The following is an 18,740-nucleotide window of genomic DNA, read 5'->3' as shown; positions in this document are numbered from 1 at the left end:
ACAACACAAAACAATTGTAACAATTTAAAGAATACAAAATAAATATATATGGCTGCTAAGTAAACACAATACTCATAGTGTTTAAATTCATTATTCTAATTTTCATAATCAGAACATTTGAAGTAGCACTTTTGTAGTTGGGAATTAAAATATTTTGCTTACCCTATTTATTGGAATCAGCTATATGTTAAGTATGAAACTATAACTTCTAAAATTATATACAGTATATAAACATTTTTCAGTTAGATGCTTATGTGATTTATAATAGCCAATTTTGTAGCCGATTGTAGAGAAAAGAGCCAAAAAGTTAATTATATTTTAGTTATAGCCTGCTTCAGTAATATTTAAGAACAACATTATGAATTTTGAACGTCTTTCCTACCAAGTATAGTACCCAATATAGCTATTGTTTGAATTCTATAAAGACGATTGGATTTCATATATAGAGCAATATTGATGTCCTGGGAGAAGTAGGTTAAATACTGATTTTCAGAAACAAATATCAGAAGCATATAAATATAATAAAATAATATATAATAAAACTCTTCAAGCAGTTTGCATCTCAAAAGGAACTTTTACTGAGAGACAGTGATTGCAGAGAAGTCAGGCAGCTATGAAATTCACACATGAAGCATTAGGCTAACTTTCCTTCAACCCCGACTCTAATGTCCCATGTCCATTGGTAGCCAATAACATGCTGCACAGGTGTTTTGAAAATTCCGAGGTGGGATGGTGAGAAGATGTCTTCATTGGAGCACCTTGAATACCAGACTGGAATCAGCTGAGAGGCAGCCTGTGTAGATGGCAGGTTCTCTTCCCTCAAACTCCCAAGCAGTTACAACAAAAGCAAACCATGCAAAGCATTCAGCCCACAAAGCCCCCTCTCTGCCTCAAAATGGCAGCGTTCCAACAGGAACCTGACATGCTGCCCCACCCTTAAAAGCAGGAGATCTGCACCTGGAAGAGAAAAGGGGGAAGAGAAAGGAAAGCAAAGAAAGGTTACAGTCATGTTGGTTTGTCAGGATATTGACCATGAAAGTGTTTAAGTAACTTAGGGGCTTTGACATGACATTTATCCTGGGTATTTTAGCACTGGTTCAGCAGAGAAGACTGGTCTGAGCTTTCTAAATGCCACCTGGCACTCCATGGTCCATTTCAGTGGTTGGCTCGAATGGCAGCATTCTGACAGGGACCTGACACATACGTCCCATTCAATATTTAGCAATAAATAGGACAATTGTCTGTGCATTTGCAGGAAATATAAGTTTCTTGGTTGATTATACACCTGGTAGGCTAGCATAAAAAAACCTCTATGAAAAACAGCTCTTGAGTTTTGTGTGATTGCGAATGAATTTTCTTCTTTAAATCAGCAGATGCTATTTGTAATAAAACCTACTAGATGTCACACAAGAGTGTTGTTTTGCTATTACATTAAAACATTGGGAAAATAAAAATGGAAACATTTCAAATGTATGGTACCTGCATTTCTTAAACAAGGCTTTTATTCAACAATTACATTTATTAAAAACTGAATCTTGGGAGTGTATACATGTGATATTCCCTAATTTCATTTGTAACTCTCTTGTTCTCCATCTCACCCACTTCCTCCTCCTCCTCCTCCTCCTCCTCTTCTTTTTTAATCTGTTAAGGCAGGGGTGGGGAATATGGCCATGCTGGCTTGGGAATTCTTGGATTTGAAGTCCATAAGTCATAAAGGGACCATTGTTCTCCACCTCTGTGTTAAGGAGAAAAATGCATAAAATCTTTTTGTTAGTAGTCCTAGAAAGCTTCAGACTGGAAGGACTTGTTTCTTAAAGTGTTTCTTTACAGTCCTTCTTTTATACATATTCCTCCAATCATCCAAGGAGAAGAAATGTATATAAATTGCATTGTTATGATGGTCATACTCTATTTACCTTATTATCAAGGCTGACAACTGCTACTGCTCTTACAAATTTAACATAGGACAAATTAAGGAAAATAATATGTGTGTTCCCCTAGTTTTGTCCCTTCTTCAAAGAGTTGTCTCAAAGGTTCAAGAGTATCAGTAAATTGGTGTCACTCTCCTCCTCTGAGTCTAGGACTTTTCGTCTCCTACCCTTCGCTGCACCCCTTTCTCCACCAGTGTTCCTCCTCAGGTGATTCTCCTCTGACTTTTCTCCTCGGCTGACACCCCCCCACCCATTCGCCCTGGGCCAGGCCCCTCCGTCCCACATGTTTCAGCTTGGCCGATTTGCTGAAGCATGGTACGTCCTGGGTTTTTCATCACCCAGGACAGTTAGCCACCAATCAATCAGCTAGCTGCCAATGCCAGCAGCCACAAGCCACGGTGCAGTGGTGGTGGTGCTTGGGGGAGGGGCTGCAGCCCAATGGCTTTAGGAAAGCCAAAAGCTTTTTAGGAGAAGGAAGGGGAGGGGGTAAGTAGGTAAGGGTAAGGAAGAGCAAGGGTGGATAGACACACTGGCTTCATCCAAGGTGGGAAGGGGAGAGAAAGAAAAGAAGGAAGGAAGGAAAGAAAGAAAGAGAAAGGGAGGGAAGGGAAGGGAAAGTGAACGAGATATGAATGGATGGCGGGAGGGAGGGAAAAAGGAGAGGAAGGAAGGACCACAAACACCTTGCAGCTTCAGAAGATACTTTGAAACAGCACAGCAATCCAGGGCTGGAAGGGACCTCAGAGGTCATAGTCCAACCCCCTGTTCCAGCAGAAGACCTTATGTCATCTGGGTTATTTTGGTATCTCTAACACAGAGGAGAAATTTCCAGAAAAGAGAAGGAGTTTACTAGGCAAGGCTGCCATGCAGAGGAAGGCAGAGATAGTCCTCGATTTATGACAACTGAGCCCAAAATTTTGGTTGTTAAGCAAGAGCTTTCACCCACTTTATGACCGGTCTTGCCACTGTTGTTAAGTGAGTAGTTGCAGCTCTTAAGTGAGTAACACAGTCGCTAAGTAAATCTGGCATCCCCAAATCTCCGTTGTAAAGTGGGTGAAAACTCACTGAACAGCTGTCTCACTTTGCAAGGAAAATTCGGGGAAGCCAGTTTCACTTAGTGACTGTGTGACTCACTTAAGAGCTGCATCTACTCACTTAAACTGTGGTAAGACTGGTCGTAAGGTGGGTGGAAGCTCACTGAACAGTTTTCTCTCTTTGCAACGGAGATTTGGGCCAATCTGAGTCTTTATTTTTTCTTTCACAATGCAACTGTTGTGGCCAAAATCCAACTTGCTACAATTTGCTTTTTTACAAATTATTTCAGAAAATTAATTGATAAATCCACACAAAAGAAGAACAATTATTCTAGTACAAAAGAAGAACAATTGTTTACTATGTACGTTGTTGGTATTTTAAGAAAATGAATGAGTAACATTTTAGATAGAGATTTGAGAATACTGCTGCTGCCAAGGTTATGCCCAGAAAACAGTTTCAAATGTGTCAAGATACAAAACCTTGTCTGAACAGTATAAATAATAGACAAGAGAGTTGTGTACATTCATCAAAAGCATGTCCTGTACAGTGCATTTCCACTCATTTTTCTGTCAGTTGTCGCCTACAGCAATCATTCCACCAGAGGGCGCTATCCCTCTTCTTTTAGGCTTTTCAGAAAGTCCAACTCCATGTGGCTCTCCCTTCAGGGTTTCAATCCAGATGGACTGTATAATACCTATGACTTAACTTTCACAAATACTATACTGCCTGAATTTTCAATTATTCCTTTTCTGCACTGAGCAATGGATGGAAACTAATCAATGAAGAAAGCAACCTAGAACTAAGAAGAAATTTCCTGACAGAATCAATGTTGTGAATGCTCCAACACTGGAAGTTTTTAAGAAGAGATTGGACAACCATTTGTCTGAAATGGTATAGGGCAGAGGTAGGGAAACTTGGCTCTTCTATCACTTATGGACTTCAACTCCCAGAATTCCTAAGTGAGCCATAAAAGGTTCCCCATCCCTGGCCTGCTGGTTTTTCAGTTGTGGGGGAAATCAATTTTTTACTTGAATGGGACTGTTTAATATACAAATGTAGGACATATAAAGAATATGTTTAATATACAAGTGTAGGACATATAAAGAATATGTTTAATATACAAAGGTAGGACATATAAAGAATATGTTTAATATACAAAGGTAGGATATATAAAGAATATGTCCTACATTTGTAGATTAAACAGTCCCATTCAAGTCAAAAATTGGTTTCCCCCACAACTGAAAAACCAGTAGGCCAGGGATGGGGAAACTTTTATGGCTCACTCAGGAATTCTGGGAGTTGAAATCCATAAGTGATAGAAGAGCCAACCCTACCCCGGTATAGGGTTTCCTGCCTCAGCAGGGGGTTGGACTAGAAGTCCTCTAAGGTCCCTTCCAGCTCTGATTCTATTCTATTCTATTCTATTCTATTCTATTCTATTCTATTCTATTCTACTTCTATTCTATTCTACTTTTGATTATAAGACTGTATATAGAGATTTTCTTTTTTTTTTAGTTATGGTATGTAATGGTATGTAAATTAAATTATTTTAGGTGTCATATGAATTCCTATCATATCAGGAAATCTCCAGCAAATATTATATATCAGCTTAATTTTTATCAGCATCATGAATTTTAGAACAGCAAAACAGTGAACAGTCATTGTTCAATTGTACTGCAAAATACAAAACAATTCTAGCATCTTATCATTACTAAAATGATCTAGTGGAAACTAAAGCATAGCCAATTAAAAAATGACATAAGCATCATTCTTCATTAATTCCAGACATCTTTATTTTAGATTAATTATAGTTAAAATGTACATTCTAAACTTTAATTTAAAGTTCAAATATAGTTAAAAAGTAGACTTTGTCCTTGTCAAGGAATTATTTTAAAATGAAGGGGAAAAATCTTGTCAACCTGGAACTTGTCAACATTAGAACTTGATGTTCCAAACAAAAATCTTAGTGAGGCCTTTCTTTCTATTAAAGTCAGTTCCTGAGTTCAGAACAGATTTGGCTGTTAGCCCAAGAAAGCAGTCTTTTTGGCTATGAGTCTCCAGATATAAATTCAATTATTGTTTAATTGTCCAAAATGATGTGTTTCCAGTTAAATGCAATATTGGCTCCATGAGTTAACATTTCAATTGGTGGATTAACCATCTGCCATCTTTTCTCCTCTTTTGTCTCTCTGTAGGAACACATGGCCAGAGATGGTACCTAATAAAATAGAAAATTCAAGATGTGCATGAGAAGGGATACAATAATTTGAAGATGAGCAAAAAGAAGCTCTATATATGGCAACATGATAATACTATCAAGTAGTTTTCATTATCTTTCCATTTGAGTTAAGGATTAGGCACTTGAGACTTTTTAAGGATCCCTAGAAGGAAGAGAGAAACTATAACCTTGTTTCTTGCCCAATAGTTAAGAAGATTGAAAACAAGAAATCCAGAATCCTCTGAGGTCTAAATATGGATCATCAATGTGAAAAAGCACCATTTGAATGACTTTGATCTAATTACTCTCTCTCAGCACAACTCACCTTACAGGACTGTTGTTGTGGGAAAATAGGAAGAGGAAGAAATATTAGGTATGTTTTGCTATGTTGAGTTATTTATAAAAAATGAAGGATAAAAACAAGTAAATACATTTGAAAAACATGAATCAGGAACCTATGTCAGCAATATAAGGCAGTTCAGACCTTACACTGGTCTCCCTGGTTTATTTTCATGCGTAGTACTGTATTAAAGATACTGCTATCCAGCTTATGTTGTTTCTATCCCTTTAAGAAAAAGGGACTTTGCTTTACTTCAGAAATTGCCAAGGGTAATGCCTGGTATTTCCTAAAAGGTAAGATAAGAAATCATAAGAAAAGCTCTCCCTGAAATCTTTGAAATTTCTTGCAGGATGGTTAGGTACCTCAATCTAGCGCAGGGCTGTCAAACTCCCGGCTCATGGGCTGGATGCATCATGTGCTGGCCATGCCCACACTAGGTTTAGTGAAGGGGGAACAAGTCTGCTGTGACAACATGAGTTTGACACCCTGCTCTAATGCAAAGCAGTTGTTCATATTTTGAAAAATAAACATCGAAGTTCTCTTGGCCCTGGTTAAGGCACCAGGCTAGAAAGCAGGAGATCATGAATTCAAGTCCAGCCTTAGCCATAAAAGCCATCTGGGTGACCTTGAGCTAGTCATTCTCTCTCAGCCCAACCCATCTGACAGGGATGTTGTGGTGGAGAAAATAAAAGAAAGAAGGTGTGTTGGATATATTCCCCCCTTGAGTTATTTGTAAAAATAATAAAGTTGAGATAGAAATAAATATGAACCTCAAGACTCCATAGGTATCTAGACTAGGAATGATGCAAACTCTAATAATTCAAAACCTTTAAATGTTGCCTAGTTGGTGAAGTTTGAATAATAGATATAAAAAGATTGACTGACAATGTTAAATTATGAAGAACTAAGAAAAGGCAAAACTAAATATGACAGTTATAATGGCAGTGTACAATGTCTTACCCTTTGAACAAATTTAGCGAGTTCACTGCTTTCCCTGGTAGGCAGACCCAGTAGCGGCCGAGTGAGGGAATCCAGAGATGAGCAATGACCAATAATCAGAATGGTGCCTGCAGACAGAAATGGGATTTCTTGAGGTGTCATATTAAGGTATTGAATATGAACTCTTCTAGACCTGTTTTCTCCAATCTGTGGTGTAGAAAAATATTGGGTGTCCTGGCTAGGCATTTTTGAAATCCCAAATTCTAATCCATTTATACCTTTTTAGCAACTGTGGGTCATATTTACTTTTCAAAGTCTGGAGGTTTAAATAGTGCAGTATCAGCCCCACTCAGCAGACTGGACTAGGGAATCAACTCGAGGAAGGCTAAACTACTTTTATTCAGATTGGCTGTGAAAGCAGAATCTTGCAAATCTGATTGTGTTGCATCTCATCCCTTTCTTATACTTTAGTGATTCAGGGTGAATCCAGTCTGCCTGGGCTATCTTTGAATGTTATCTTATTATAGACTTTAAAAATGCTCCAGGCACCCTCTCCACAGGCAATGAGTTCATGGGGCTTGTGAAAACTTGGAGGATTTTAACTCCTTTCTTTCTTGTTTCTTTCTTGTTTTCTTTCCTCATAGTTCTAGATATGTCCAGCATTTCTTTCATTTTCTTCTGTTTCCTGACAAAAACTAGAAGGAAAACACCCTGCTATCGTTGATGTACAAATTTTAGTGGTGCCCAAATTTTAGGCACAGGAGGTCAGAGAAAGTTGCCTACCCCAATAGAGGAGAATTTTCTACAGCAAAGGTTTGTTTGCATTTTAATCACTGACTGAAGAATAATAAAGGTTTACCTTCTGATGAACAAGTATCAGTGATCTGTTTTATACTTGAAGAGCATCTGTTAATATAGTCCTCATAGCTTTCAGACGGCATCAAAGAAGAAGAAGGAAAGTGACATCTGTTAACAAAACAATCCACTTGGTTAAAATTTGATTTATAGCAGGAATGGATAATTGGAGTCCTTGGCCAGTAAACAGTTTTTTAAAGAGCTGCTGATAGAAAGAGAGAGAGAAACTGATTGTCCTACTGAGATCCTATAGGATTTGCTTCTGAAAATTAGCAGCACAACTGTTTGCCATTTCAGTTGTTTGCCTCACTATACGCTTAGAATATTTTTTATAATTTTTAAAAAAGTTTTATTCATTTTATTAATATAATATATAAAAATTCAATTTCAATCAAACAGTGTGTTGTCTGGGTACAATTGTTTTTAGGCGATCATAATCAATATGTTTACAATGGCATTTATCACAATAACATTAATACTGTGGTAACAATAATATTTTGTTTGTCCATTTTAACAAATTTCCATTTTAACATTTATCCTTTTTATGTCCCTTTCTTTCTAACTACTGTTTTTATTGTCTAGCCATCGATAAAATGAGTCCCATGTCGAAAAGTATTTAGTTTCTTCTTTATCCTTAATAGTAAGCATTAGTCTATCCATTTCTGCACATTCTAGTATTTTCTTAATTACATTCTCATCAGTCGGGATCTCATCAAACTTCCATTGTTGAGCGTATACTATTCTAGCTGTGGTTAGTACATGTAAAATCAAGTATATCGTCTCTTTATCATATTCTTCTGGTAGAATGCCCAATAAGAATATTTCTGGTTTCATGTTTATATGCTGCTTTATCATTTTTTCCAACCAGGTATGTCTTTTCGTCCAATATTTTTTAGCTTGTGGATATGTCCACAACATATGGTAATATGAACGAGGTGTTTGATTACATTTCCAACATTTAGTGGATCTATCTTTATTCATTTTCACCAATCTTGTTGGCGCAAAGTGCTATCTATAAAACATTTTATACAAATTTTCTTTATATGCAGTTGACATAGTCAGTTTTACATTTCTATACCACAGTTTTTGCCATTTGTCTAGTTCTATTGCATATCCAAAATTTTAGCCCAATCATTGTATCCTTTACCTGCTCACTTTCAAGTTTAATACCCAGTAAATAACAATATATTTATCAATTTTTCATCCGTTCCAGTTAATATCTGGTCCAATTCTGTTAAAACCACACATTTTAGCATCTTTCTTGTATTGAGATTGCATCTGCATTTGTAGCCACCATGCAATGTCTATCCCTTGACTACTAACTTCCTGCTTGGTTTTTAATTCCCCCCTTTCATTCAAAATATCTTTATATCTTACAATTTTTTCCATATTAATAACATTTGGATGTATCAATGCTTTCATTGTGGAAAGCCAGACTGGTGTTTTCAAATAGTGTTCTTTAATTTTAAGCCATACTGATAGCAGTGCATTTCTAACGTAAAGTCTTTGAAAATAACTATGTATCTTATTCTTCCTGTACCATAGGAAGGCATGATAACCTAGTTGAAGGTCATGCCCCTCTAAAGTTAATAATCTTTTATGCCTCAAATTAATCCATTAAGCCAAGTTAATATCGAGGCTTGGTAATACAATTCCCAATCTGGCAGCCCAAAGCCCCTCTTTTTTTAGAGTCTTGCAACATTTTCAAACCTATTCTTGCTTTTTTCCCTAGCCAAATATATCTTAATATTATCTTAATTGCTCAAAATATTTCCCCCCCACACTATTATTGGAATTGTTTGGAATAAATATAATAACATTTGTAAAATATTCATTTTAATAGTAGCTATTCTTCCTATTAATGACAATTGCAATCTTTCCATTTCTCCATATCTAATTTAATTTGCTGTATCAGTTTCATATAATTATTCTCTTTAATTGTTGCACATTTTGTTGTTTACTATAATCCTAAATACTTCACTTTTTTGACTATCTGCATATCAATTCTTTCCATCAACACTCTTTTTTGTGTATCTGTGAGATTTTTAACTAAGATCTTTGTCTTGTCTTTATTTATTTTCAGTCCAGCAACTTCCCCATACTTTTCTATCTTTTTAATTAACCTTGGTCCAGTTTCTAATGAGTCTTCTAATATAAAAACTAAGTCATCTGGGAGCAATGTGTCTTTAGTAGGTGTTAAATACCAGGATACTTTCACTGTGGGGGAAATACTTTTTATAAATTCTCCCTCTGAATCCCCATGCTATTCTCTTATACAATGTGGTTTTGAAATATTTTGGATCATCACTCATCCATTTTAGGTTAGGGGGCAAGACTTAAATCTTTGCACCCCACCCATAAAACAATGCATGTTTTTTGCTTGTAGCAACTATTACATTTGGATCATTTGAATATTGTTGCTGAGCTCTCATTATGGCTTGTAAAGTCATCCTAGTGGCCAAACTTAATTTTTACCTTAGGACCTTGCTTCAACCAGAAGAACAAAGAAGTGCCAGGGGTCAGGAAAAAAATATATAGTTTTGGTGTAATTTAATTTATATAGCATTTAATTAACATTCAGCTACATTTATTTTAAATACAGTTAATATTCTCTTATCTTTTTTATTACAGCATGTTAAAGATTGCCAATTTGGAAGGACTCTGGTGCTGTATCTGTGTCTTTTAAGGGTTGTGTGTGACTGATGCTGAGCTTCACATTTACATTTTGTGTCCTTCTTGATGTACAGTACATATGGAAATCTCATACAAGTGGGCTTCCATAAAGGAAGCAACAAATGAATTCCTGTATGTCTATGAATGAAGGATTCTCATCCACTGGATGATTGGATTGCTGCACTGGCATAAACTCCAGCTTTTGAAATTGGATTGGCTCTCCTGAAATCTAAGATGCATGGAAAATTATGATCCAATTTCTTTTTCTTTTTTGAAATATATTGAACTTCATAATGATGTGGTCATTTCCTCCCCAAGTTCTCGTTGCTATAACCTCTTCAAATAGCACTTCCCCATTGGTTAGGAGCAGATCAGTGAGAGCTGCTACTGATGAATCTCCTTTAGCCTTTTGGAAAATAAGGTAAGAAGAGCACTGAAGAATTGCTGGGATCTTCCAGTTTTGGCCTACCTGATTTTCTTGGAGATGCTTGTAATGTTAATTTAAATGTAGTTGAAGTCTCTCATTATTACTATGTTTTTTTCTTACTTGAAAGTTCTATAATCTGGTTCAGAAGGATATTCTCTAGGTCTTTTGGCTGGATTGTTTATACCCTACAAATATGCCTTTATTTCTTCTTTCCTTATATTCTAACTCAAATGCTCCAACTAGACCTTTTGTGCTCATAACCCTGAATCTCAAAAAATATGTGCACTTCCTTCATATATAATTCCTTTTATCCAATCTAGTTATACACTTCATTCCTTACTTTTCATTTATGGGCTTGATCCTATAACATTTCAACAATACCTGCTAAATCATGTGTACCTTGCTGCATTAAAACTCCCAGTTATTCCTGATATAATTTGACCTGTTTCTTATTATTCTTTACATACTCATTATTGGGTGCCACCCTTTGCATATGCCTCCCAGTTCCAGTATATGATGTCACACTTTTTCCAGAACTTTCTTATCCCAACCCCAAGAATTCAGTTTAAAATCCTCTGGATTGTTTTGCAAATCACCTTCCAAACACGTTTTTCCTCTTCACGTGAGGTGTAGTCCATCTCTTTTGTATCTCACCTCTTGCAGCAACTGCCATGTCAGAAATGTATTCTAGGATGAAAGGACCTAAACCATTCTAGTTGCATCTTCTGACAATCCATTTGTTCAGTTCTAATATTTTATCTCCTGCTTGATCATGTCTTTGGATAGAAAGGAGGAAAAAAAAAGCAATTGTATCACCTTTCACTCTTCTGCCCAGAGCTTCATAATCCCTTGTAATATCTTCAAATACCTTGTATTTGTTTCCACATGGATCAGTAAAAATGAATATTTGATGAGGTTTGGGAATCTTTTTGGTACAGTCCAAATTGTCTGCTCCAGGAAGGCATCAATTTCCTTGTGATGGATTATCTAGCCAAGATATTGTGGCTTCAACCCTTCTGAGCAGGGAGTCTCTGATTATTGCCATCCATTACTCCCTGTTTTGGGTTTAGGACAGGAATCCTTCCCTTTTTGAAGTTTATATTTCTCACTCACTGAGGTCTGTGGCAGCTGTTCTTCATCCATGCATCCATAAACATCATTAGCAGGGAGGTCCTTATTCTGAACCTCCAAGGTGTAAGAGCACTTCTTGACAGCTTTGAAGGTTTCTGTCGTATTCCTCAATTTCTTTCACGTCCTCTGTCTTCCTGTAGGTGTCTTGGTGTTCTTGTCTATATAGAAGTGCTTCCTGTCTAATCCAAGAATTCTCCATCTTCCTTGTTAAGCTAGGAGGTGAACACTGTTGCCTTTAGCTTCTTCACCCTATCTCCAGAGCAACAAGCAGCCAAAAGCACTTTCCTCCATCTCTATGTTCCTCTGATGAAGAACAAGAAAATCAATTCCGCTCCTTGATCTCCCTTGCCAACTAGTTATTGCACAAAAGCACAACCAGCATGTAAACAACTAACACACAGTTTTGCTCTACCCAACATTATTTTAATACTTAAAGATCATATATTTATAGATTTGTTTGGGGTATGGTGGATATGTGTTTGCTATGTGATTTAATATGTAGATATTTAAAAAAACAATGTGAAACCTTCCATTATTAGTTGCAACCATGAGGAATATTTATTCACTGAAATGTGCATATGCTTTGGAAAGAAATATCCAATTGGTACATTAAAAAAACTACAAAGGAAGTACAAATATAATTTTAATGTCATATGTAAATTTGGCACTGAATTTTCAATGCTAATGACAAATGTCAAGAGAAGGTAACAGCATTTTCAACTATATCCTGTTTATTTCACACTCCTTATATAGTTTCAGAAGATACAATAAATATTATTTCAGAAAACATTTCAGGTGGTATCATTGTTTAAAATGCCAGTATCATTTTGACTAAATAAAAGCAAAATGCTGCTGCTAACAACCTTGCAGAGGAACATAATTCATTGCTGAAGTTGTCTTTCCCTTTGCAATACGTGTTTAAACCAACAAAACCTCAATTCACTTCTGTCACTTAAGCAATTTTTATAATTTCAGCGTCGATATAAGAGATATTTCAAACTCTGAAGTGTACTTTGCTGCAATCAGTCAACAGCTAACATTACTTCCTGTTCTCTTTGTGGGTTTGCAAATGTTTGCAAAAACTGTACTGAACCACAGAACTAAGTTGCTGTGGAAAATAAGGAAACAGTATGGCTAGTTGTAGAAAGCAAATCATTTCTGGCTGGACTAAGTCCATATCAACATATATGATAATGAGTTATTATTTGTCTGAAAAGTGCCTTAAAAATAGAATCTAAGTTGTGTGCTTTTTAACTTAAAAAATCTTGTTGCATTGTTCAGTGTGGCTCTTGGTTTTACTCCCAAAGTTGCTTCTTAATTGGTTTTTAAAAAAATCCTCACAGAGGCTACCTAAAATAGCATAATAGCTTTGTATGCCCCAGTGAGAATTATTGGCACATGCTATTTTCAAACTGAACTTTGATTTATGAATAATGCCATTCATTCCCTTGCATAAAGCAATTGCCTGCTCACAGAAATCATTGGCATTGCTGCTTCATCAGGAAGGCATTGCATTGGCTATTAGAATAAAAACTGCGTGCATAGGAGTAGTGTATATAAGCTCCAGAATCTAAGATTTTGAAAGTTCAGATTGAATGCATTTTTCACATGACATCTTTTTCTAGCTATTACCAGTGCAGTGCATTGAAGAAATATGTACATAAGATATAAGGCCAACCGCCTTCTTGTTTAACAGTTTACCCCTAGTCCTCAGTTGCATAGAAACTAGGGATAATTATGTCATTAGTTTCTGTACTTAAACACGCAATCAGCAAAACTAGACTGGATTCAGCTTCTAATCGATGTTGTAACTCTGACTGGTCAGGGCATAAATCCAGGAAAATCCACTAAGGCGTCTTCCAGTTATTGACCACGAGTAGCAGCTGATTAGAAGATCAGAAGGGCATTATTGTGCTAGAGGGTGGTGAGGATAAGCCAAGAGATTGCATTTAAAGTTAAATGTAAGTTTTAGCTATCTGAATTTGTAACACACCACAAGTGACCCCACCCTGATTAGTTTTATTTGACAAGACTTCCAAAACTTTGGGTGGGTAATTTCCCTTTAGTTACTCCCCATTACACTGACATAGTCAGCATATGAGAAACATATTCTGAACAGCAACACCTACTTGTATGTGGTATCTATGCTGTAACCAAGCTCATTCAGTTCTTCTTCTGACATAAAAGATGGAACAGTTGTGCTTGCCTCCCATTTAGTCCATTCAAACAGTCCAGGTTCTATCCGAATTTTAGCTTTCTGTTCTATCCGAAGCCCTGTAATTGGAAAACATAAAAATAAAATGATCTGATTCTTCAGATCTGATTCCTTCATTCAATAAATATCTAGTTTATTTAGCTTATAAATTCAAATTAAAAACAAAGTAAACATTAAATCTAAGAAGGAAAGAAAATCATAGATGAGTATGATACTTAAAAGGTGTAGACTTGATCTAAAATGGATCTTCTCTGAAGCAACCGAAGATAAAGCAAGATGGTTTTGAAAGTTCCCATTTACTCAGAAGGGCAGAGAGAATTAGAAATAATTAGTTAAAAAGGATATACTTCTGTCCCCTTCCCCTATAAAAGAAAAAAGGGGAAGGGGGAAGGGGAAAGCATAGTTTAAAGGCAGAGCTTCAATTACAATGATTAGGAGGAGAAATGTTTAACAGATGTATCAAGAATGCTTTTTTATAAGCTGCTTTTATTGGCAGCCATATTAGTGGAAGAGTAATGTGAATTTCTTGTCCAAACCAGAGGAATAACTTCCTTGAATTCCAATCCTTTGCATACCAACATTAATGTATCATTGGAGATGGCTGGGATGAGGGTACATAAATTATGCTAGGTAGGAAAAAAGGAAATGATCTTGTAGTAACAGGAATGAAAATTGGTAGAGCAGCAAACCTGGACTATTCAATAAAACAACTGCTTATATTGAAAAGCCTTACCTTCTAATATATGATAAGCAGTTTGAATACAGTGTAATGCTGGAGAAGAGTATACACAGCCAACAATCACTTCTTTTTCTAACAAGGCTTCTCCTAGTAGTAGAAAATATTAATTTTTCTTTTCTTTTTTCACACAAAAAGGGGATGGGTGCAAATTAATACATTTTCAAGAATATCAGTTGGAATTGTTTCAAACAATCAAACTGCAAACATTTAATCAAGTTCTGTACAGGTTTAATGTGGTCCCTTAGTGGATTCCATCCTCTTCTTATATACAAACACTCTTATATACAAGCACCCACCCACAACCCATTTCAAAATGAAAAGAAGCTATTAGGTTTTAATAAGTAGATCATTAAAAATGTAAAATGTAAAAAATGAGTAATAATTCATAGTCTATGCAATATGAGTATGATCGAAAATCATGATTCCTTTACATTGTTTCTAAGGATGTCCTAATGCTGTTCAGGCATTATTCTTCCATAGGTAACTAAATGTAGAATTAAAATACATTTCCCCAAAATATACTGACTTTTATGACCAAGACTTTTCTCTAAGATTTAATGTCAGGTGCATCCAGTTTAAAGAGGCTTACAATTATGACATACGAATTTAAAAAATAAATTTGTATGTACATTTGTATGGGTGTTATATCAAGAAAAGCCAAATAATAATTTCTGAGATTTTAAAACTCCTCATTTTTCTTCCTCAGCTGCTGATTAATATACTAAAAAGCTTACCAGTCAGTCTAGATTGAAATGTGCCACAGCACGACAAAGGAGGATCATATTTATAGCGTTTAATATAACCATCTTGATTTGGTAAACTGGAGGGGAAATTGAGGTCTCGTCGATAATATTTTCCTGAAACAAGATGACATTAATCTTATTTTTATTTAATTTTGTTAATTATCCAGCTGATCTTAACATGCTGCTCTGCCTGGTAAGATTATTGCTTAGTTTTTCTTCAGAATTTTTGAAGGAGGAAAATGTTTCCAATACAACGTTCTTCCGTTTGGCCTACAGGGGGCCCCTGCAGAAATAATGCAAATGATAAACCAGATGTTGCATGAACATTTATACAAAGGGGTTTTGGTTTATCTTGATGATATTCTTATCTACACGGAGACTCGTTTTGAACATGTGAAACTAGTGCGGTCAGTTCTGGAAAAACTTTGATCTGCTGAACTGTATGCAAAGTTGTCCAAGTGTGAATTCCACCAGGAAAAAATTGATTATTTAGGCTGTTGCATATCACATGATGGCATAGAAATGGATCCGGGGAAGGTTCGTGCTGTTTTGGAATGGGCCCCTCCCAGCACCAGGAAACAACTTCAAAGTTTCTTGGGATTTGCTAATTTTTACTGTCAATTTATCCCTGCTTTTGCGAAGATTGCAATGCCTATCACAAATCTCCTAAAAAACAAAGGGGAGGTGAAACCGAAGCCTAGTAAACCACTGGAGTGGTCCATGGAGTGCCAAGCTTCTTTTGAGAAGCTGAAATGACTGTTTGCTGCTGAACCAGTCCTCAAACACCCGGATATGGACGCTCCTTTTGTAATCCAAGCCGATGCGAGTGATGTAGCAGTCAGGGTGGTGTTACTAAAAGCAAATGAGATGGGGACTCTGCAACCATGTGCATATACTTCCCATAAACTAACTAAAACCGAAAGAAGATGGGCCATATGGGAAAAAGAAGCTTTTGCAGTTCTCTGGGCTCTGTTAACCTGGAGGCATTTCCTAGAAGGTGAAAAACACCCATTTGAGGTGTGGACGGATCATAAAAATTTGGAGGCTTTGAAAATGCCTCGGAAGCTGCCTCCCAAGCATGTTTGCTGGGTGCAGTACTTTAAACGCTTTAATTTTTCATTGAAGTACATTCCAGGGTGGAAGAACTTCATGGCGGATGCTTTATCTAGATTACCTCAATCTAATAGTGCTTGCCAAGAAGTGGTACAGCCTATTGTCCCAACCAAACAGTTGGCGGTTCCAGTAGTTACCAGAGCCCAGAAAAAGAAGGAGGTTGATTTATCAAATGATTTAACTGCATTTTTAGTGATGATATTAGGTTATACAATTATTGATTGATAATATGAGCTATTATGTAATATAATTATACTAGTGACTAGGAAATGGATGCACAAAAAAAAAGTGGTAAACCAATCGATGCACTGTATGTAAATTCATGAAGAAGGATATTTTTATGTTTTTTGTGGTATGTTTATGTTTATCTTGTTATGTATGCTTATGTTTATCTTGTTATTAAAAAAAAATTTATATATAAAAAAAATGATTTAACTGCACAATTAAATGAAGCTCTAAAACTTGATGATTGGTTCCTTGCTCACTCAAATAACTGTATGGTTAGGGATGGATTGGCATGGGTGGGGGCCAAATTATATGTGCCAGCAAAGCTGAGAAACCAAATATTACAGCAAGCTCATGACTCTAAAGCTGCTGGACATTTTGGATTCGTGAAGACCTTACACTTGGTTAAAAGGCAATTTTGGTGGCCTACCTTGAAAAAGGACATTGAGACCTATGTGACTAGCTGTCCTATCTGTGCCTCAGCCAAACGACCTCCTGGTAAACCAGCAGGCTTACTACAAAATGTGGCTAGACCAACTGCTCCATGGAAGGAAATCTCTATGGATTTTATAGTGGAATTACCTGAAAGTGGGGGAAAGACAGTTATGTGGATAGAAACAGATTTGTTTTCCAAACAGGTACATTTCATATCTTGTGCAAGAATCCCATCTGCAAAAACATTGGCTAAACTGTTTATTTTACATATGTACAGGTTACATGGGGTTCCTGAACGCATAATCTCAGACAGGGGTGTCCAGTTTACCTTAAACTTTTGGAAGGAGTTCCTGAAGTTATCAGGCTCTGCCCAGGGCTTAAGCTCTACACACCACCCACAAACCAATGGGGCTTGTGAGAGAACTAACTTGGTATTGGAACAGTATCTTAGATGTTATATAAATTATCAGCAAGATGATTGGGTGGACCTACTGCCATTCGCTGAGGTGACATATAACAATTCGGTACATAGTAGTACTATGGTTTACTCCTTTTAAAGTGGCTTTGGGACAAGACTTTGTACCTATACCTGAGCTTCCACAGGAGAAACCTAACATTCAGTCATTATATGAATGGATAACACTGCTCCAGCTTACCTGGCCGGTTACCCGTAAAGCATTAGATGATGCTCATCAAGCCCATAAAAAAATTGCAGATAAAAAGAGAACTCCACAAAAACCATATCAAGTTGGTGACAAGGTCTTTTTATCCACCAGATATTTGCAGACCACACAAAGGTCAAAAAAGCTTGGACCTAAGTATGTTGGACCTTTCCCAATTGAACCAATTGTGAACCCTGTGGCAGTCCAACTGAAATTACCTAAAACCCTCTGACAGATCCACCCTATGTTAGTTTATGTTAGTTTATTAAAACCTGAACATACCTCCGACTTGAGGCTGACTCAAGTTGACCCCGCTGTGCCATTGCTAATTGAAGGTGAACAACATTTTGAAGTTAAAGAAATTGTGGATTCTCGAAAACAAAGGGGTCGACTCCAATATTTGGTTGTTTGGAAACGTTTTCCTCCTCAGTCCGAATGGGTGAATGAGAAGGATGTTAGAGCTCCTAAGCTTATCAAGGCATTTCGTACTAAATATCCTGATAAACCCTAAAATATAGTATTATATTGTTACATGTATATTTTCTGTTATCTTCTATTTTTATCTTTTATAGGACTAACGCCTCTGTTGCAGGAGGGCCGAATGTCAGCCTTCAAGATTTTCTTCTTTTACTTTGCATCTTTCGGCTGTCATAAGTAACGGGGGGAGGAGGGGGGACATGGCTATGGGAAGCGAGCTGGAGGTGTTACAAAACAAAACTGTTTAAGTTGGGGGGGGGGAAGGTTCTTGCTTAGGCTTCTATCCTATGCTATGCGCAGCCGCAACTCTTTATCAAAATATGTCAAGGTCAATGGACAGAGGCCTCATCACCACCTGGAGATGCCCACATGATGCTATACACAACTTTTAATTGGATGAGCCAATTGAACTATTGGGGGTGGGAACGTTGCCATCACTTTGTATATGTGATTTACGCACTCATTTTCTCAGATTCAGAATTCTTTTGTTGCTACCACTTGACTTCCAGTAAAATATATCTTTTCTCTAATTAATGGAGTCTAAGTATTTCTTTCTTGGATTTTGAATGGAGCACCGTCTGA

General features: G+C 36.7%; 1 protein-coding gene and 1 long non-coding RNA gene across 2 annotated transcripts in view; one reads left to right on the top strand and one right to left on the bottom strand.

Moving 5' to 3' along the window:
• Window positions 1–4,739: 4,739 nt before the first annotated feature.
• UBASH3A (ubiquitin associated and SH3 domain containing A) overlaps window positions 4,740–18,740 on the bottom strand; it is a 38,116-nt gene continuing 24,115 nt past the window's right edge. The window contains exons 9-14 of the mRNA XM_026713624.2: window positions 15,238–15,360; window positions 14,498–14,590; window positions 13,679–13,823; window positions 7,323–7,429; window positions 6,485–6,591; window positions 4,740–5,184 (exon numbers count right to left, since the gene is read on the bottom strand). Coding sequence (XP_026569409.1) covers window positions 5,047–5,184; window positions 6,485–6,591; window positions 7,323–7,429; window positions 13,679–13,823; window positions 14,498–14,590; window positions 15,238–15,360 — 713 coding nt within the window. The 3' untranslated portion in view covers window positions 4,740–5,046. The remainder of the gene's footprint in view (window positions 5,185–6,484; window positions 6,592–7,322; window positions 7,430–13,678; window positions 13,824–14,497; window positions 14,591–15,237; window positions 15,361–18,740) is intronic.
• Window positions 10,144–18,688, top strand: LOC148125339 (uncharacterized). Its single transcript, XR_015744358.1, has 2 exons — window positions 10,144–10,412; window positions 18,254–18,688. It is a non-coding gene; the product is annotated as an uncharacterized LOC148125339 (long non-coding RNA).

This window comes from Pseudonaja textilis, chromosome 7 (assembly GCF_049901715.1).
Source record: "Pseudonaja textilis isolate UNSWEBS1 chromosome 7, rPseTex1.2, whole genome shotgun sequence".
Taxonomy (NCBI): Eukaryota; Metazoa; Chordata; class Lepidosauria; order Squamata; family Elapidae; genus Pseudonaja; species Pseudonaja textilis.
Note: the sequence above shows the minus strand (reverse complement) of the source record. Positions and strands in the feature narration are given on the sequence as shown.